The 21888-nt window shown below is 45.7% G+C and overlaps 1 protein-coding gene across 2 annotated transcripts in view; it reads left to right on the top strand.

Annotated features, from left to right (window-relative positions):
* Positions 1–21888, top strand: part of UNC13B (unc-13 homolog B) — a 1359370-nt gene that overhangs the window by 920176 nt on the left and 417306 nt on the right. For both annotated transcript variants that reach the window (XM_069212466.1, XM_069212457.1), the window contains exon 17: positions 10395–10564. In XM_069212466.1, coding sequence (XP_069068567.1) covers positions 10395–10564 — 170 coding nt within the window. The remainder of the gene's footprint in view (positions 1–10394; positions 10565–21888) is intronic.

Here is a 21888-nt window from a genome sequence, read left to right as displayed (position 1 = left end):
TAAGGTCTAAACCCAATAAAAGGTGGTGAGATGGAATTAAGACAAGCTCGAGGGCTGAAGATAGTCCTCATGCTACAGTCTAATACCAATAAAAGGTGGTGTGGTTGGATTTAAGACAACCTCAAGGGCTGAAGATAGTCCTCATGGTACGGGGTGCAGCAGAGAACATTTCACAACATGCAGTGGAGTTGTCTGTCTTTCCAACAAGCGATTGCTGTTCCATACACAATGTGAATAACAGTAATTGCCACTGAATTTGGTTGGCATTGTTGGCGAATGCTCGTCCACAGGAAGCGCACCAGGTCACTGCGCAACGTAGAGTAGAGCGCAGAACGGAGGGTTTTTCCAGAAATAGTATTTGGGGTTATCAACTCTCCATGGGGTTGACTTAAAGGTACTTTACTCCGGGGTAAAGGGGTGCTAGATTGAATCTCTCCCAAGGAACCATGCCTTAATGTACTTTTTTTGACTTGTGATTTTAGTGACCTGTTCAGATCTCACACTTCAGTTTAAATGGTGAGATCTAGAAGATATAAGTAGAAACAGGATAAACCATTAGCAAAGTATCCGACCTTGCAAGAAGCGCAGGTATCACTATTGACTTCAAACAAGCTGCTGACCTGCGTTAACAAGGTGGACCTGTCCATTGGGGATACTGACAAGCTGATGGATGAAACCCCCCTCCTCCCATGAGAGCAATTAAGGAAAGTCTTTAGTCAAGTGATGAGAGAAAACAGCAAAATAAGTGTCTCAGGTTTCGGTGTGATGGACATGTGGCTACAAGCCAAGGATGTGTCTCAATCTCTCCCGTGTTCTTTCATGAGCCCGAACCGGGCCCCACAGCTGTCTTCTATGCAATGAACAGCTAGCTACATTTTATTAATAAAACGCATGCTAATTAAATTAAGGTACCAGTGGATCTGTGTAGACTCCGATTATCAGAGGCATGGCCATAGAAATGTGATTATTAACTGGAAGGTGAACTGAACACAACCTCGCACAGAGGTATGAATGCATACCGCTTCCCAGTAAAGCAGGTTGCACTGGCCAGTCCTGTATGACTCATGTCACAGCTTTAAAGCAGAGTCATAATACTCGTATAATTTCCCAAGCGAATTAGTCAAAATTAGAAACGCGTAATAATTAAAACAACAACAAAATGACAAAAATGTTCAGGTGATAAAAAGTTTAGACTTTTTAAAGAAAACGCTGTTTCTGACAGTGTTACCCAGAGTAGCTGCTGAAGGCGAGCCGGGCACCAGGGACACAGGGCGCTCAGCCTCACTGAGGCAGGAAGGCCTGGCATAGACCGATGCAACCCTCCTTGTATGAAACGACGCTGCAGGCTTCTCCACCGCGCCCTCACCATGAAGCAGCCGACTCCTCGGTTGTGCAGATTCTTGGTAAATGCAGAGGGGCGGTGAGTCTGGCTATTGCGTCTCCATTGCCCACAGCCTATTAATGTAATGTCTGGCTCAGGTACCACACAGCGTAGCTACAGGTGCACAACCCACCCATGTCCCTTCTGTGTTCCCCAGCCCTCTTAGCCTGCTGGGGAAGTCTGTCTATAGGAGCACGATTCAAACTCCTTGCTTATAGTTTCAAGGCACTACAAAACTCATGCCGAGCAGATGCTTGTCCAGACTTCTTCTTGCACACATCCCACGCATATGGACAACCAGATCCGGCGTTTGAGCGTTCTCTTAGATGGCTCCTTGAGCATGGACTATCCTACCGCTACGCATAAGAGCCTCTTCCTCACTTCTTGAATGCCACTAGTAGCTGAAGACCTGGCTTTTCAAATAGTTGCACTAGTCCCTACTTTTGGTTAGATTTACACGTGCTCAGCGCTAGGATGCCCTCCTGGGTGATAGTGTATTCTATAAATCTACATTACATTAATGCAACACAACACAAGATAATATAACATGCTTGTAAAGTTATTCAGGAGTCTGCCTTGGTTGATGTGGGTGTGTGTAGGGCATTGCTGATTTCTTCCACGCTTAGGTCAGCAAAGGAGATTTGATGCAATTACTTATTTGTAGTTGGGCAATTTAACATTTTCACCTCTGTCTTTGAGAAGTACCAATTACAATGTAGTCTGATCACACACCCTCAGTTTGTATATTCACGTCCAGTACTGTGATAGTGTTATACCAATAATGTTTTGCTTGATTCTGGTATCCGCAATTGTAATTATAGAGTGCTCACGTAGTGTAGTGGTGGGCGGTGCCAGTTGAGGCTTTCTATAGATTTAATCCTTTGGTTAAAGATGGGTTTATCATCAGAAGAAGACAATGGTGGTCGCCTGGAAGAACTGGAAAAAGCAGTGGGGGAATACAATATTTTAAGTACTTGGTATTATTTATGTAGTTAGTTCTTGGATGTGTTACCGTTTCTCTCCACGAGTATGTCCTTAAAGATGAGAATTTGTGAAGGAGAAAGAAATTGGTCTCACTTGAATAAATTACACTCATCTGATAAAATTGCACTCAAGATTAGAGCGTTAAACGGATCTGTTTTACTCACAATGACCAACACTCTGAAAGACTAAATAAATGCAGTTAACAAGTAGTGAAAATATTACACGCCATTTTGCTGCTCTGGCACATGACAGGTACACAAGTGCAGCGTAACAAGCATAGGATTGTCATGTAGGTTCTCATTATCCTAGTGAGGCTACTGGATTTCGGCAGCAGAATCACCTGATTGTGGGGCTACTGAGTACAATTCCACACCATGTGATGCCTGTCGGCCTAATCCGGGTTTTCTGGCTAACTAGCACCCCCTCATCTCATCTCTGCCCAAGAGCAGGGATGATTGTGGCAACCGGACGGATGACAAGAAAGACTCCTCAGGGGATTCGTGGTCGATCAGATCTCACCCCTGTCTCTGTTACGTTAGTCTCACACAGGCAAAGACAAACCAAAATAGAATATAGTTCAATAAAGGTTTATTGAAGTAACTGTATCTTAGTTAAAATGGCATGTATTGCAATAACTAGGATAATAGAACACAATAGAAGCAAAGTTGTGACAAGGAAAGTGAAACACAAAAACAGTCCCACTATACTGTTGCTAGGAGTGATCTATATCTTTCCTACCTAAGCTATGTTCGAGCACAGCTTGATAAGCCCTAATCGCCCTTTAGTTTTCCCCCCTGTGAAGACATCACCCCCCCTACCTGAGCAAGGAAGTCAGTTATCTAAAGAGACACCATCCCCATGTAGGTCAGGGGTTCGGCAGTCTAAGTAAGCAGCTGTAGCGAAGACCTTCAGCTATCAGCAGGCAATTGTGGTCGTCTGGCTGGAATCTCCCTCTAACATGTATGGGGCAGGGAAGTGTTTTATAATAAAACAACTGATGTTTTAGGAAAATGCCCCCACATAAGGATGTGTATGTTTCTGTGAATATCAGAGACACATCGTATCACTTTTGCTGGCATTCCTATCTGACTTCAGCCTTGAGGAAAGCAGAGAGTGCAAAGCTAAGAGCGTGTTGCTTTCCTAGGCCAAGGAACAAATAGATAGAGAAAATAAAACACCGCCGCAAATGTAGCTATTGCTAGAAAAATAAAGCAGTGTTGAATAAAACGTAACTGGGCTAAAGTGCACAGCGGCAGGCCTAGTTTGCTAAAATAACTATACAACAGGATGACCTTGGACACAGTCTGCGATGGAGAATGTGCTGAAAGGGTGGCAAGTTTGTGCTGCCATTAATAAAGATTGCATTGTGCAAAGCCCCTATTGTCATCAGTGGATATTTCCCCAAAGCCTTTAGAAGGGTTAGGTGGGACTCCTTCTTAGGGTGAAGCTCGGGTGGATCTCCGTTCTTCATGGGTTGCGCTTGCTGATGGTGAGCTGATAACTACAGTTATAATGTGATGTTCCTGATGAAGGGGGTGCTCGGTGCCCTTGCTAAATGGGGTTCATGTTTGGTCTGGAGCCGTTACTTTTAATGAATTTCCTATTTCTTTGAGGACACTGAGCAGTACAAGTCGCATGTGTTTGGAGGGCAGGGAAGGGGGATTAACTGCTTTGGTGGAGCCTGCAGAGTTGCCTTTGAGTGGATTAGAGCAGTGGTTCCAAACCTGTGATCCGGGGACCCCTGGGGGTCCGCAAAGCCTTTTCAAAGGGCCCACCACTGCTTAAAAAACTAAATAACATTAACAGATTAATAAGGTGGCTAAATGTACAATTGAAAATGTTAAAATGTACTGTAAATGTCAATGAATTTGAAATTGGAGACTAAAAATGAAATCAGTATCCTCAGGTTGATTCGTGGGAGCAGCGCAGGTGCATCAAACATAATGTAGCATGGACCATGTGTGGCTTCAGGTGCATTAAGAAAAGCTCCAACCTTCCTATTAAAATTAAAGTTTTTATTTTTTTTAATTCATATTGATGTTTGAAAATGAAATAAAATGTGCTAGCACGTGTGTATGTATTTGATGAAATGGTCGTTTCAATATTTTTGTGTATTGTTTTGCGATTCAGATCATGGACAGTTTTTAGGCCTGGGTCCCCAGCTTCCAGTAATGATGACTCAGTAGTGGGGTCCCCGGATTCCAATATGACAAAGTGGGGGTCCACAGAAGGTTGGGAACCACTGGATTCGAGTGTAGAAGTCACCTGCATGTCGGTAGTAGTGAGATCCTCCGCGGGGCTCCCGGGCGCCCCCCGTTCACTGGCTGCCTGGTTTGTGGGGGGCTGAGAGCGACACCGCTTGATGTGAGAAGATCCTGGATAAATGCACGAGGAATTGAAAAAAGGTTTGAGAAGTGGTTGTGTCCAGGGCTGGACCGGGGAGGGATGTCCACCTGTCAGTATCCAAAAGCCGCGGGAGAGGGACAGGTATGTGGAGTTTAAAAGTATGAGGAAAAATCAAGTTTCAAAGGTAAGAACTAACCTTGTGCAGTGTGTGCGTCTTTTGGAGTCTTGGCTTTGTGTGTTTCTACACATCAGTTCTGTTGCATGTGGGTGTGTTTGGGGCTGTGTGTGAGGTTCACCGTGTGTGAGTGCATTGCTCAGCCGCCTGCCTGGGCTCACCGGCAGCGGGGCAGGTGACGGGTATCATGTTACCCAGCAGTAAACGCCTGCCCTGCTAGGGCGACAGGTACCCGTGGCTTCCAGCAGCCACTCGGTCATCATGCAGCCCCTCACCCGGTCTGGCCTTCCCGGCTCACCCGTCTGCTTACTCACCTCTGCGGGGATTGAAAGAAGGTGGCGCACGAGGGGTGGAAGGCACGGGCGCAAATTAAGGCCCAGTCTCGGCGACGCCCACGAGAACACGGCGCGCATCCCTAACCAGCAGAAGAATCTCAGTTTCTGCTTTCACGCTATACCACGATCGCGTAGCAAACGCTTTCCTGACCCATTTCTGGAAAGACATACACCATGTCTTCCCGTTGCCTAGCAACAGGTGCAGCATAGGAAAAAAGTTAAGAGTAGGCATTGAGCGGGAAATGCCGTAGCCGCTAACATAATTTCTGTTTAATAGTCCAGGCCATCGCTACCGCTGTGAAAAGTAATCAGGTGTGCCCTCCTGGAGCATCTGCACAGCGGCGGCTGCAGCTCTGGCGACTGATCGTGACTCGTTGGTTTCCTGTCGGGGGCGGGCCATGTCACCCATAGGTGAGGGGAAGGGCGCTGCCCGGGTAGGGCACAGGTCAGGCGCGCACCCCTGCCCGAGAGTCTGCTTATGTAGCAGGACTGAGACCCTCTGATGACATTCAGTGAATCTACTGAGCAGTGGCCTCTCAGATGTAACGTAGGACCGGTCTCAAGCTTCTCAAGTGGTCAGTCCCCATCTTCATGTGTGATGATCATTCAGGCATTCATTCATTGTGTGTGCTTGCACATGATGGGCCCACTGCCTTGTATGTCATTGAGCACTCTTGTTTTCGCAAGGCCCCTGGAGTTTATCAGTCACATACATTTGTTTGGGCCCCAGCTGATAATGCTGTAACTAGGATGTCTTATTTCGACTCAGCAGGCAGCAGACAAGAGATGCTTTAGAGATAGTCGGCAGCCTCTTCTTGTCTTCCTCTACCCACCCCCTGCGTACATGATGTGGATCCACCCAAACCCCTCTACTCTGTAACTTGGAAGAATCCCTTTCCCCTCTTGGTGAACAGTGGGTGGCTCTTCAGCTTTCTGTAGTGAGGTCCCTTCCGCCCATCCCATGACACAGCTGGGCGCCCAGTACTCCTGCTGATTCTTTCTCGGTCCGCAGAGGATGCAGGAAGCACTTTACATGATGGTGTCTATTGATGCTCTTTGACTGCATGTTCCTGGTCTCCCTGCCATGTTTCTGCCAGTCGGGTTCTGTCTTGTGCTGGGTCTGTGGCCCACCCCTCTCCTGTGCTCTAGTTATACTGCAGACTGAGGAATGCAAGAAGACCCTGATCCCTGTGCTTGGGGGTCTCTAGTCTTCCTGGGATCTCTTGTGATGTCCTGCTCATCGGTCGATACTCTCCACAGCTGGAGGGTGACATTCCTCGGTCTTTGCGTGGGGCAGTCGATGGCTCCTTCAGATACGTTGCTTTTCCTCACAGTGTGGTGTCTGGCCCTTGTTTCCCTCTTGTAGAAGTTCAGGGCTTTTTACCGCAGCCTCTCAGTGGTCCTGCTCCTTTCTTGGCTTGTTTCTTCTCCTTCTGCTGACTTGCTTCTCTGGTTTTCTCAGTTCCTTTTCCTGAGCTTTCTGAACTTTGGTTGGGCTTCCCCAGTCGTGCCAGGGGACACTTAACTGGGGTGCACTCGTCCTCAGACTGCTCAGCGGCGTCTTGGGCTTTCTCCACTCTCCATACAACAGACCATTGTCTGTCTATCTTCGCACCTTGTTTGGCGTTCTTCTGTCCTGTTTTTGGATGCCTAGAGTTAGCTGCCGCCTTGGAATGTACTCATGTACGTAAGGACCAGTGACGATGAAGGCAGAGGCGCCGGAAACGCCCTTATCACTTACATACAGGTGATCTTTGTCACTCCAAGTCCTTCCACATCTGAGTCCTTCCTCCTCCCTTCTGGAGGTTTCTTCTGTGGCACTTCTGCTAAAACTCTTGAGTTGATATTTGGCAGGCAGGGGGCTTTCGGTTTATAGCTGTATTCCGTGTTAATGGGTGGAGCTTCATCAAAAGTAAATAAAGAAAGGCTATCCAGTGTTTTATTTATTTAAAACATTTCTAAAGTGCCAGTATGCACCTCTAGGTACCTTGGCATTGAGACTCTGTGCTACTTTCCAACAACTGAGACAGGTCAGCAGGATCAGCCCTGGGGAAAGACCCATGCCTTGACAGCTTTCTAAAACTCATCCAAGGTTTTTCTCATCGCAGGTCTCGTGAGAGGCTATTCTAAAGTCTTACTGCAGGCACTGAAAAAGATCTACCACCATGAAGGCTTCTCCAAAACTGGGCACAATCACTAGTTGTAGACTGTCTTGGCGCGTACAGCGAAAACCCCGTAGTTAGCAGGCTAGACTTACTGTCATGAAGGCTTTATGTGTTCTACACACAGTGACTTAAAATTAGTCCTTTGGGTCACTGGGAGTCAGTGGAGTTAGCTCCAAAGAAATAGACCTGAAATTCCTGATGTTCGGAACCAGTCTAGCGGCTGCATTCTGAACCAATTGTAATGTGTTAACCACTTTAGCTGGTAAAGTCAGGTACACAGAGTTGCAGTAATCTATTCGGGCTGGTATGAACATGTTCATTATCGGTGTTCATTGCTGGATATTAAAAAGATACAAGATCCTTTTCAACAACTAAATTTGAAAGAGATGGGTCTTAGACATTGCTCTTATCTACTCTTCCTTAGTCAGCTCCGAGTCACTCTGTACCCTTAGTTTCTTAACCTTGAGAAGAAGAATCTGTTTCTGACACAGGGCAGTGGCCAGAACGCGTAGCTCCACAGAGTAGAAAGGCAGGAGAATTTCTGTCTAAACTCAACATGAGATTGTTTTGCTCCATTCAACTTCGAGCATTAGCCATACTATTTTGAAAATTCAGGGGTTTCCCACAAGGCTCACCATTGACCACAAATAAAATCTTTGTTGCCTGCCTACATAAGTAGCGTGCCCACAATTTTGGATCAAATAAGCCAATGGAGTCATGTACAGATTGACTAAAAGTGGGGAAAGGACCAGTCCCTGTAGAACCCTGCAAGACAAAGGTATCTTGGGGTGACGCGGAATAAGAAGCAATGTACTTAGCTGAGACAAAACCCTTGAATAAAAATATCCGAAAAAGTAGCAAATGAGCCCAGATTAACTTATTGAAAGGTCGAGGGCTAGGCAATCTGATACAATTAGACAGGATTTGGTTTAATGGTGTGAGAAGAATAAGGTGTGAGCCCTCTGGACTGCACAAGGAAACAGTGACATTACTTTTCTACCCGTCTCTTAGTGCCTCAGCACTCGATTGAGGCCTTTGCAGGTGTTTAGTAGAGCGTGGCCTACTGCCAACTTCACTAATGGGTGTTGGTCGGGAGCATGGGTCATCCTGCTAACGCTCTTTTATTATACTGCATTCAAGAGCTCAATGACACTTTTTTTCCTAAATCTCAGATTCTGTCAGAGGTGGTGATTGGAGGTGTTTGTCGTATCTGAGCCCGCTTAAGAAGTGGCAGATCTGTGCAATCACAGGGATCATTGAGACATCTGGTTATCTGTGCAGATAGGTCCAGTGCAACAGATGCTTTGTCTCAGGAGGTCGAAACAGGTCTCCTCTACCTGTTGTCTTTGCTGCACACATGGGGATTACACATCAATTTTGATTTATGAAAATCACAGCTCCTTTACTTCTGCGGGTCCAGAGGATGACTCGCCCAAAGAAACATCTTTAGGTCTTGTGTGATAGTACCAGCCATGCTGACCTTCTGCTACTCAGTTCCTACAGTAAACGCCTTTTGGCCTTTTGGGTCTCAGACTCCCTGTATAACCGATAGTGTCTTGCCTAAGGTGCAAGGATCATAACATAATTAAGGTTAACATGTAACAATATCAGGTTTACCAGTCGTTTCATATTGCTTTCTTTCTTGCATTACCTCTTCAAATGTTTTTGTATCCGTTTTTCTTTATCTTTATCAATATTTTACGTATATATATATTTTTTCTGAGAAAACCGAAGGTTATGGGGATGTTATTGTTGGGTTGATGTTTTACCCATAAAGAACCATCGAAATTCATCAGTTATAGTTCTACTTATGTTAAGAAGCTATAACTGATAGCCTAAAGTTACTTTCCGGTACGAGTTATAGTTTCTTCAGATAAGTATGACTATAACTGCTGAATTTCTATGAGTTTGTACTGGTAAAACTTCAACCTAAACTTCGGGCGTGCGCAGCGGCGGTTGGCCGCAAGGCTTGGCCTGCGGCCAACCCCCGTGCATCAAACGCCACACACGGATTTTGATGTTAATGTTTTTTTTTTCTCATTTTGACTTGGATCTGTGGATCCTTCGCATATTTACACTGAGGGGCTGCACTGAGTGCCGTGAAGGACCCCCAGATCCGTGAACTTGCCGGAAAACAAATTGTAATTTTTTTTGTCCATGCGGGATCCGTCAGGGGCCCCCTCCATCTCTCCTGTGGGGTCAGGATATCTCTATCCTGACCACTTGCTTGTGTTTTTAATGTCCCTCTTCCCCCCCCCCCCCCAAAAAAAAAACCCAACACACACAATTCCAGCCCGATGAGACAAAGAAAATGGCAGCCACATCATTCCCCTCAGGTTGAGGCCAGGGAATCATGGTCTTGCCTTTCCTGAGGATCCACGAATCGTTCATGAGTGGATCCATGTCCCTAGCTATGCACAGTTTTTCCTTTAAAAACTCTGAAACTACTAAAGGAAATTACCAAATCACAAAAAGAGATCTTTCTGTACCAGGATCTAGGTTTCAGGAAAATGTGATGTAATTCTGTTTTCCTCAGCTCCTGCTTGACGAATCACACCAAAACTTTCAAGACAGTGGCTAAAGTAATTTGTGTACCAGTTGTGAAAATTTTGCGAAGATTAATCAAACTGCACCAAAGGTTTTGGCAAAACAAAAAAAAAAAACGGTTTGTCTATTGGAATTGGGTCCTAACTATAATTACCTGCTGGCTATCGCCACGTATTAGTTTGTCAGTCATGTGGTTGTTTAATAATGCAGGTAGGTTTTGCAGCACATGTTGTACAATTTTACTTGAGTGTCTTTCTTTTTCAGGGCTTGCCATATGCACCTTTTACCTTATTCACTTAAGTTAGGCACCACTGGTGAAGACTGAGAGAATAAGGGGTGGCAAATCTAATGCCATAACAAGGAGACATGATGTGAGAGAATATTACTGTTCATGTAACTGTATTTGGTGCACAGCCTTCTGTTTCTGCAAAGATTTCTAAATTTCCCTGTTTTGCTTTCAGTGAGTGCCACAACTCTTCGGATCGGATCAAAGTGAGAGTTTGGGATGAGGATGATGACATCAAGTCCCGTGTCAAGCAGAGGCTCAAACGAGAGTCAGATGATTTCTTGGGACAAACCATCATCGAAGTCCGGACTTTGAGTGGAGAGATGGATGTGTGGTATAATCTGGGTGAGCCTCATTTATTTACTCTAGATGAAGCTGTCAACACTGTGTGCAAGTCTTGAGTTAGTGCTGTCTTTTGACCTCTCGCACCCTATTTAACTATTTAAAAATGATCTCACACATCACTTTGATAACCATTTGTTCGTATTCCTCTTTAGATCTAGACAAATAGTTTGGATGTACCAGTATGTGCTGTAGCAGTGGGTAAGAAAAGTAAAGTACAGGATGTTGGAGTAACTAAGGGATCTTCAATTTAAAATAAAAACCATAAGCATCAGTAAACTAGTTTAAGTTCTCCTTCCATTTAGGCGACGTCTTGTGTAAAGTGAGTCGCTATGATTTTCAGAGGTTCTTAGGGTTGAGACATGATCATTACTGGGCTTTTGATATGAAACATGGAAAAGTAAACCGAGGAAGCAGATTGACTCAGGTCTCCAGTGGAGATGTGCTCTGAATGCCTATAAGAGTTAAGGGTCCAAGAATTGTTCTTTATGCTAGATGAAGAAAGCTTAACTAAGAACGCAATTAGAAATGGTTGTGAATGGAAGGGCAGAAAATCTAGCTGAATTTAGTACAGAAATGTGGGTTGGAAGGATTATGTTCATTCCTTTGATGAAGATGAGATGAGGGCAGGGGTCCAAGGGTATGGACTGCATAGTTGTTACTGTTAATTGAGTTGTGATGGTGGACCAGGTGGTCCTCTGGTTGTTGTAGAGATGTGCAAGAAGCCTGCAGTGGTGGAAGGGTCTGGTTGGGGCTCAATGTTCTGGTAGATGCTGGTGATCTTGTCATTGAAAATAGGGACAGCTGGGTGCAGCGGCCCTGAGATTGGGTTACACTAGTAGTGCGTGCTACCGGAGAGGTAAGCAGTTCCTTGGTGCTGTTTGGTACAGTTTTCAATGCAGTCAGTGAGTGCATAGCATTTGGTGGTTATGATTTGCTGATGGTAATGTCTGAAGGTGGTTTAACGGTGCCCATTATCCGTGTCGTCCTCACTTTCTCTTTCTGCATTCAAGTTGCTTGCAGTAACATTTGTTGAATCTGAGTTCTTAGTTGTACTAACTTATTTGCTATCTGGGTCTCATGGCTTTATTGGCTTTGAGAGAAACCAGGGTTTCTGGGCTGGCTTTGAAGGTAGTGCTGGAGGTTGTTGGGAGGAGCACAAGAGGTTCTAGTGTGGGCGTGGCACAGATGAACACATACGGGCGCGTGCCTTTGGTGCGCCAACAGTGCATCTGTTCTGGGGCTGCTCTTAAGTGAAGACAATTTTGGTAGAAAACCAGTGATGTAACATCCTGTGCAGTTAGTTGAGGGGAAATCCAGAGATCTCACTTCCTGTGCAAATAGATGTGGGGAGTTCCTATGCCAACAGACAATGGTGTGTTGAAGTGACCTTTTGCTATGTCCTGCCATTTATTCCTCCCTGGAGCATCCTTAATAGATTAACTGGAGGGCGTGAGGGAGTCTGGAGACGGGATTCTACGCTGAAGTGCATGGTGTACATTTGAAAGGGCCAGCCCCCTTGTGTCTGATAGAGGTGAATGGACATGACTTGAATAGGCCTGCAACTGTCTTTGAGAAAGCATGGTCTCAGCAAGGCTTGCCATTTATGACTCGGTGAGCATGTTGGATCAGTACTTCAAAACTGATTGTGCTGAGAACTTCTCGTGCAAGTGAGAGGATGATGATCCGTGGACACTGCTGATGATGTGTTGAGAAAGGCTTCTTATTCATAGAGAACACACTAAGCAACTATGCCCCAACAACTAAATGCATTTTTCCATTGTAGAATCTTCATTGATAGTCATAAAAGCATGAATAAATCCATGCTGCATGTGTTTACTCCGGAACGAGTATCTTATTTGCACAAAAAGTGTTGAAAGTGTATACCATGAATGAAAAATTGTAGTCTAATAGACCTACACTAAAGAGTAACATGTCTCTCTAAGATTCCTGAAGCTTCCCTTATCCGTGACACACTATACTGGCACTTGCCTCACAAAGTCAGTACTATTTTCCATTGCCTGTAAATAGGATCTCAGAGCACGTGTGAGGTTCTCAACTCAGTTTTTTGACAGAACTCTGTCATCTTTGTGGTTTTGTTACTTTCATTTTTTTTTTTAAATCTAGTGAGTAAAGTGATTTGTGATTGAGGAAGTTTTTAAAATCAACGTTAAACAAAATATCCCTCTCCATCTACATTGAGAGGATCGAAATAGATATCTCACCACCAATATCTATGATGATGTCTGGCTTTCTGTCTCCTTAAGTATTTTAATTTCCCTATTCAATGTCTCTCCATTAACCAAGACTTGCGTCACCTGGACAGACTCACAATCTAGGGTTCTCTGCTTCTTCTCTTTCTCCAACACCAAAGAAGAGAAGAATAACAGAGGTAATATCTAGACAGTCACAAGCCTTACTAACACCTGTCACTCCGGATGTTCATTCTCTGCCTCTAAGGACCTTGAGACCTATTATTCCATTTGAGGATCCCCTTCAGGAACCACTGTAGCCTTTGCAATTGTGTCCTCCAAAGATGCTGTCCAGAACCACATCAACATCTCCAGTTTCCCCTCTTCTTCTCCACTGTGTTCTTCAAGGGTACATTCACACTCCAGAAGAAAGCAGAAGAAACTTTCAATGAGATCTACGTCTCTCTATCCTGATACGAATAATTCACACTCATCCTACACTCCTACATCTCGAACAGCTTTTCCTTCTTGTGTCTCACCTGTAGACTACATCACATTTAATGAGAACTTGGGCTTTTAAACTCAACATCTCTCTTGAAACACCACGCCTGGGTACCCACTCAGGTAACAGGCTGAGCTATACATATACCACCTGATTGATTGATTGACTTTTCCAGTAATCGTGGAGAAATTATAACCATGAGTAACTCGTAACCCTCTCCTTCTGCTGATTCTTTGCCTTCTCTGACATAGCAGAATAAAAACATTCTCACACCTGCTGTGGTGAAAGTTGGAAATCTGTCTGCTGAAAAATATACAACAGTATCCAGAACTCCTAAAGTCTGATCTTGTTCCAGACTCGATTATGACCTTCATAAGACGGAGACACACCTTGGCGCCATAAACTGCTGCACCGCCAGGGATAGTAAGAGGTGGGATGCTACAGTTAGTAAAGTCTGCAGAACGACTGCAACACATCTGAAGAACTCCAGTGCAACTCTCCTCTTAATAGGTAGCAGAGAAATAATGGACCATATGAGGTCCTTTATGGACGGCTGACCAAAGCATCAGCAACAAAATGTCATAGAAAACCTAATAAAACTTCTCTGTTTGCCAGTCAGGTGATCAGTGCAGGTGTTGATTCTGCTTAATTAGTCTTTATTGCCTATTGCGATGGGATCGGAGTAAGGTCTTCCTGGTTTAGACTTAACACCTTGAGGTCATAAGCTGAACTTAAGATTTTGAATATTACATTTTCAGGGTGATCTGTTTATCATGCCATGACAAAATGGTTGAAATGAAAAATGAGCAGAGACCCTCAAGACAGTGGGACTGAAAAAAAGATTTTTTTTTCAAATAGCAGTATAAAGTTAAAGATTACAGCTTCTTTCCCTGGAGGGCTCAGCGCCCTCAGTGGTCCATTTAGCGACAACAGTGCCAGAGATACCAATATCAAACGCGTTCATCCAAACTGGCAACCCCTAGAAGAATACCTATATTGCGGGGGGGATTTAGGTGGAAGTCAGTAACATCCTGTAGGAGGCTGGCCTGGTTTCTAGTTTGTACCAAAGGCACTTACACCTTATACCAGGTCCAGTTATCCCTTATTAGTGAAATGTAGTGAGTGTCTAGCAGCCAAGGCTGATCTAGGAGACATGCAAAGCTCTTGCAATACCACTGTAGTCACACAGTACTCGCACACATGAAAGAAAATACTCAGTGTTACAAAAATAAAGGTACTTTATTTTTAGTGACACAATGCCAAAAATACCTTAAAGACTATACTCCCTTAGGAGGTACGTAATATACACAGTATATTCACTAGAATGCAGAAATAGTTGTAAAAACAGTTAGAAAACAGTGTAATAGTGAAAATCACAATAGGTTGAAATAGGTCTAGAGGGAACACAAACCATATGCCAAAATAGTGAAATGCGAAAGTCGGTTTCCCACCTAGGCAAGTGTAGTGTGTAGAGGGGCGCTGAGATTGTAAGAAAACACTAAAGGTAAGTAAGAGAACCCAACCCAGAGCCCAGGAAAACAGGACTAAATCACAGTACGTTTCCTGAGACACCCAAGAAGTTGTGATAGAAGATATGCAAGAACCAGAAGAGACTGCAAGACATTAAAGATGGATTCCTGAACCTGAGGACCTGTGGAAGAAGGGGGACCAAGTCCTAGAAGCACTGAAGAGTCCAGGAAGAACAGGAGCCCCTGCAAACCCGGAGGAAGCTGCAAAAGAAGGACCACAGGTGAGAAGACAAAGTCAGTTATGCACCCAAGAAGACAGATGCGGGTTCCTGGTTGGTGCAGAAGATGTCCCATGCCGGATGGATGATTGCAGTCTGGTGTGCGTCACTGCATTCCGCTAACAAGCCTTGGAACACCCCAAACTCACGGTTAGCGGAAGATGATGCTGCCCGGGACCAGGAGGGACCTGGTGGCCTCTACCCAGGAGAAGGAGACAGAGGGAGCGCTCAGCAACTCAGAGAGCCCACAGAAGACCAGGCAGCACGCACAGGAGTCCCACAGCATGGGGACAAAGAAAGTGCAAATGGAGGCCTAGGCAGCACGACACAAAGGAAACCTACGCCGCGGAGAATCACTCAGGAAGCTGTGCGTCGCAGGATGGGGTGCTGGGGGCCTAAGCTGGGCTGTGCACAAAGAACTTCTTGGAAGGACACACACAAGCCTTGGCAACTGCAAGTCACGTGGTGCACAGGGGTACTGTCTTGTGTGGGGAGGCAAGCTCTTACCTCCACCAGAGTTGGACAGCTGGACTGTCGGGGTCACTTTAGTCCACACCCTGTTGCTGGATCTATGCTTGTTGTCTGGAGATGGGATCCACCCCACAGGTCGTCGCTGCAGAGAGGTGCCTGCTGAAGCAGGGATGTGGCTCAGTCACTCCACGGGAGATTCCTTCAGTTCTTCTGGTGCAGGCTGAAGACAGGCAGTCCTCGGAGGATGCACGACCTGGAAACAGTTGCTGGCAGGAGCTAAAGATACAATGTTGCAGAAGTCGTCTTGGCTTCTTTGTTGCAGTTTGTAGAGTTGCTGGCGGGTTCAGCTGTGGCTCTGTCGGTAGAAGATGAAGTAAAGGATGCAGAGGAGTCCTGCTTGCAATCCGAAATTGAGGAAACACCCAGGACACAGATCCTAAATAGCCCTGAAAGGGGGATTGGCTAGCTACACAGATAAGCACCTATCAGGGGAGGGCTCTGACGTCACCTGCTGGCACTGGCCACTCAGATGCTCCCAGAGTGCCCCATTACCTTGGAATCCAAGATGACAAAACCCAGGGACACTCTGGAGGAGCTCTGGGCACCACCCCTGTGGTGGTGATGGACAGGGGAGTGGTCACTCCCCTTTCCTTTGTCCAGTTTCGAGCCAGAGCAGGGACTGGGGGTCCCTGAACCAGTGTAGACTGGATTATGTAAGGAGGGCAGCATCTGTGCCCTTCAGAGCATTTCCAGAGGCTCTTGGAGGCTACCCTTCCCTTGCCTGTAACACCTATTTCCAAAGGGAGAGGCTGTAACACACCTCTCAAAGAAAATGCTTTACTCTGCCTTCCTGGGCTTGAGCGGCTCAAGCAACAGGAGGGCAGAAACCGGTCTGTGAGGTGGTAGCAGCTGGGGCTGCCTGGAAAACCTCAGAAGGCTGTAATGGCAGTACCGGGGGTCCTCTAAGGAGCCCCCAGAGTACATGGAATTGTAAAACCAATACTGGAATCAGTATTGGGGTACAATTACCAGGTGTTAGACACCTTACATGGACATAGGTATTGACCTATATCCAGTGCACGCGTAAAATGGAGTCCCCGCACTCACGAAGTCTGGGAAAATGGTCCTGTACGACGTGGGGCACCTCTGCTACCGCAGGGGTGCCCTCACACTCAGGTACTTTGCACCCAGCATTCAGGGTTGGAAGGCCTGACATATAGGTGACTTACAAGTGACCTGGTGCAGTGAAAATGGCTGTGAAAGGGTGCATGCACCATTTCACGCAGGTTGCAAATGCGGTCCTGCAGAACCCTTTGCATGGGCTCCCTATGGGTGGCAAAAGTAATGCTGCAGCCCATAGGGATCCCCTGGAACTCCAATGCCCTGTGTACCTAGGTACCATATTCTAGGGACTAATAAGCGGGCACCAGTATGCTAATTTGTAGTGAAATACTGGGTTACCACTATGTAGTGACGAATTTGGGAACAGAGAGAGCATGAACACTGGGGTCCTGGTTAGTAGGATCCCAGTGACACAGTCAAGCATACTGCCAAAACAGTGAAACATACTGACAAGTAGTCCACAAACCATAAGCAGTGTGGTCCTGAATAGCAGGATCCCAGTGACACAGTCAAACACACTGACAAACAGACCAAAAATGGGGGTAACCATGCAAGAAAGAGGCTACTTTCTCACACATCCTTATACCCCCCTTTCCATCCAGAGCCGTTTGTATGCATCAGGAAGAGTGAATGTCAGTCACAAATGATAAATCGGTGCTAAATATTGTATCTCATGGATTCTTTCTATGTTTCAAGGCCATTCCTCTGCCAGTTCATTCAAAGCCATCTTAAATGCAGCAGATCTGAATTCTGAAGAAAGAAACATTAGTCCTTCTTTCAAAAAAAGCGATGTAGTCGGTTTCATACAAACTAAAAGGTCTAGGCATATACTCCAGCTTTTCTTTGTGCTAAATAAAATACCTTTGCAAGAATTAAACATGATTTTAGACCTTTGGTTCACAAACAAATAAACAATTGGTTGGGTGTGATAAACCTTCAAGATGCATACTTTCACACCCCAAGAGCCCCCAGCACAGAAAATACTGGAGATTTGTGGTACGGAAATTCACTTCCATTTGACCTGAAGTCAGATCCTCACATCATCTTGAAGACTATGGCAGAATAAAAGCCCACCACAGAAGAAAGGGTATGACTGGCGTCTGAAGACCAGCACTCAGCAGAAGGTAACACAAGACCTCAAGATAACTTCCATCCTGTTGCACAAATTATGGCTTTAAATCAGTCTGTAGAAATCAACACTACATCCAGTTCGGAGATTCTCTTACCTAAGAGCCGTAATAGATTCAGTAAGAGGAAAAGTCTCTCCTTCAGAGGAGAGGGTGTTGTTTATATGAGATATTTTCACTTATTGCTGAGAACCAACATTCAAGCATCCAAACATATATAATTGCTCCCACATAATATGGTATCTTGTATTTGTGTTGCCTCAGCTTTTAAAATGCTGGAGTCACACGGGACCCCCTCCCAGTCACTTCCTTTCATCGGGCAGTTCTGCACATGGTGCAGTTTTGGGCACATCCTCCCAAACTGTGAATCCATGATATTCTGGCTATGATCCTTATGTGTCAACCTTTATTCTAGATTTCAGTGGGACTGACTCTGAGGCTGCTGGGCCTCATGGTCTCCTGCATCCTGCTAGTGACACATGCCCATTAGCATTTGGGGGCTCCAGAATGTGACCTGAAATTCCAGTGGGTGCAGCCTCAGCCGACATGGTCCAGATCTTGGATGGAACTGCAAAAGACCTGCAGTGATGGCTAACGAACCGCGTTTGGGTCAGAGGCAGCCACGGCCAGAGGCAGACACCTCTCTCTCCCCCAACCAGATCTCATAGAGGTGACAGATGTGTTACTCCTAGGATGGGTGGGGGGTCATTTAGGAGAGGTGGAGATCAGGGGACTCTGATCTCTTGAAGAAGCAGGACTCCACATCAACATGTTAGAGCTCCAAGCGATCCGACTGGCATTGAAAGCCTTTGTACCCTATATCAAGGGAAGGCTAGTGCAGGTGTTAATGAACAACACCACCAGGGTGTGGTACTGCAACAAACAGGGCGGGGAAATGTTGTGGACTCTTTTTTCGAGAGTCCCTGTATCTCTGGACTTGGTTGGAACAACAAAGTATTTCCTTGGTGGTTCAACACCTGTCGGGCTCTCTGAACTCCAGGTTTGACAAACTCTGCCGCCTATACCCAGCGGATCACAGAGGTAGTGCAAAGTCTCTTTGAGCAGTGGGGAGGGCCTTGGTTAGATCTGTTAGCCACCACCGAGAACGCGCAATGTCAGCAGTTTTGTGCACTGGATTTTCCATGGCGGCTTTCGCTTGGAGATGCTTTTCGTCTCGAGTGGAGCTCAGGCCTCCTGCACACCTTTCAGCCCATACCACTCCTGCCCAGAGTTTTCAAGAAGATCAGGAACGACCAGTCACAAGTCATTCTTGTGGCTCTAGACCGAGCATGGAGAGTCTGGTATGCCAAGCTACTAAGCATTCTCATCGATCCTCTGATCAGATTGCCCCTTCAGAATGATTTTCTATCACAGCAGCGGGGAATCCTTCACCTGAGCCTGTCCACTCTCCTCCTCCTTGTATGGGGATTGAACGGCATCAGTTGACAGCTTTCGACCTTACTCCCGAAGTCTCCCACATTATTCTGGCAGCCAGGCTTCCCTCTATCAAGACAGTATATGCCTACCGTTGAAAGAAACTTGTGACCTGGTATACGGAGAAACATGTTGATCCTCTCTGTCCCCCTTTCTGAAGACCTACTCCTTATTCTTTCCCTTGCCCTGCAGAGCTCTTCTCTGGGTACTCTTATGGGCTTTCTGTTGGCTCTTTCTGCTTTCCTGCGACTGCCTGACCAACCATCATTGTTCAGGTCACCTATTTTACATAGGCTCCTAAAGGGTCTTGTTTATCTTTTACCTCCTTCGCCAATTATAATGCCTCAATGGGATCTCAATCTTTGAGCCTCTCCACAATTGTCCCCTCAGGCTTCTGACTTCCATGTGGCAATTACATCTATCCGGAGAGTAAGTGAGCTGTAGGCCTGATCATCTAAGCCGCCTTACCTCTCTGTCTACCCTGACAAATTGGTGCTTTGCATAAGGGCCTCCTTTCTGCTGAAAGTTGTCACCCCACTTCATGCAGGCCAATCAGTCACACTGCTTACTTTTTTCGCTCGTCCACATTCCTCTAAAGAGGAGCGACTACTGTCTGAACCCCAAAAGAGCATTGTTGTTCTACCTTGATTGCACAAAAGAGTTCTGGGTGGATGACCAACTCTTCGTGGCGTATGTTCGTGCCATGAAAGGTCGAGCAGTGCAGAAGCGGACCATCTCTAGGCGGGTCATGCTCTGCATTGGCCAAGAAGCAACCTCCTGAAGGCTTACGAGCTCACTCCACCAAAGCTGGAACCACTGCGTTGTCATGCTGAGTTCCAGGCTTGGACATCTGCCAGGCAGTAATGTGGGCATCTCTGTACATGTTTACCAATCACTACTGCCTGGACAGTCCGGTCCGTAGAGATGGGCACTTTGCTGATTCGGTCCTGCATGACTTCCTTGTTTGAAATTGGTCTGCAGACCTATCTTCGGGGAGGTATTGCCTGGTTAGCTTTACAAAGGTAAGGAATCCACAGCTGGAAGTCATTTAAGGTCTTTAACAGAATGTTGTGTCCTCATTGATACAGAATGTACTGATGTATGTAAGATCTAGAACTTAGATTGTCAGTTTCTGGAGGTTTGTGGTGGCTTCAGTTCCCCTACAGTCCTGCTGTATGTATATCTGATCTCAATAAAGTCTTACCTCCATAACAACTTTATATTGACAACGAGGATGGGAGACCCAAACTTCCTCACCCAACACCCTACCCTGGATGTCATAGAGCCTGTAGAATGTTCTGATCAGGTGGCACCAATTGTTTTAGTTAAGAAGGCTAATGGATCTATTCTCGTGTGTCGATCTGCGAGATTTAAGTGACCAAATTTGGGCTGATTGTCACCCCCCCCTCCAGAATATAACAGAAATGTTAGCCACAGTAAAATGAGGGAAGGTTTTCAGTTTACTTAATATGACTTCCTCATACCATCAAATAAGTTTGCATCCTGAATTGAGACACTACACTGCATGTATAACTCCAGAAGGTCTGTATCAGTTCAAGCACATGCCCTTTGGATTATTTTCAGCTGTTTTTCAAGGGGTAGATGAAGGGTTATTCAGGGAATTGGAGGGTGTGATTGCATTCCAAGACGATGTGTTAGTATTTGGAAAGGACCAAATGCAACATGGTGAAAGATTACACCAGGTACTCGCAGTATTAAAAAGTAGAGGTGTTACTCTCAGTGGTTATAAGCGTAAATTCGACAGAACAGCCACTGACTATTCAGTTTAGCAGTTGTTGGCCTACGGGTTGAACCTAAGGGGAGTTTGGTCAAAGTTATTCAGATATTCAATTAGCCAGATTATAAAGATCAATTACAATCTTTCTTGGGGGTCAATAGAATTTTATACTAGATTTATCCCCAGATGTGCAAAAAAAAACATAGATTAGAAACCTTTTAGAAAAAAGTGATGTTTGAGTGGAGTGAGGAATTTGAATTCCTGATCACATTCCTCACTCCACTCAAACATCACTTTTTTCTAAAAGGTTTCTAATCTATGTTTTTAGTGAAGAACGAGGTGGTGAATGCCATATCCTTAAAGCCTTTTGACTAGCGAGACAAGACTGTAATTATGACTGATGCCAGTCAGACAGGTTTGGGAGCAGTCACTATGCAACATAGAAGTAGATGGGATGAAGTAGTTGCATTTCCATTGAAAAGTTTAAGAGGGGCTGGGTCTTTGTACTCAGTAATAGGGAGAGATGCACTAGTGGGCTGGTGAAGTGCCACTCATTTCAAACATTACTTGTGGGGAATGCGATTCACTGTTCAGGTTCATCATAAAGCACTAGTGCAGTTTTTTTTACAATGAAAGGAGGTAAAAGGGCTACTCTGAGGATTGCCAGATGGAAATATTGGCTTCAGGAATATGATTGTTGTGTAGAATATGTGCCTGGAGCCAAGAGATGAAAACAGAGTAGCAAGCAACAGTACCTTAGAATGGGGCAAACACTAGAGAGGTGGCCCAGCCCCGCCTCCTACGGACTCCGACAGGCGTGGACGATCCCTCCCTTGGCCCAGGTGGGTCCTGCACTGCAGGACTGCAGCGCATCCGACATAGTGCGGAGGAGATGAGGCACGTGTGCTTTGCACTAAATGGATTGTGCGACGTGCAGTCTCCAGCAGCAGCGGGTACTCCTATGACGGCTACCCCAAACAATAGCAAGCCCAGT

Source organism: Pleurodeles waltl, chromosome 1_1 (assembly GCF_031143425.1).
Source record: "Pleurodeles waltl isolate 20211129_DDA chromosome 1_1, aPleWal1.hap1.20221129, whole genome shotgun sequence".
In the NCBI taxonomy this organism is placed as follows: Eukaryota; Metazoa; Chordata; class Amphibia; order Caudata; family Salamandridae; genus Pleurodeles; species Pleurodeles waltl.
This window is presented reverse-complemented; position numbering and strand designations above follow the sequence as displayed.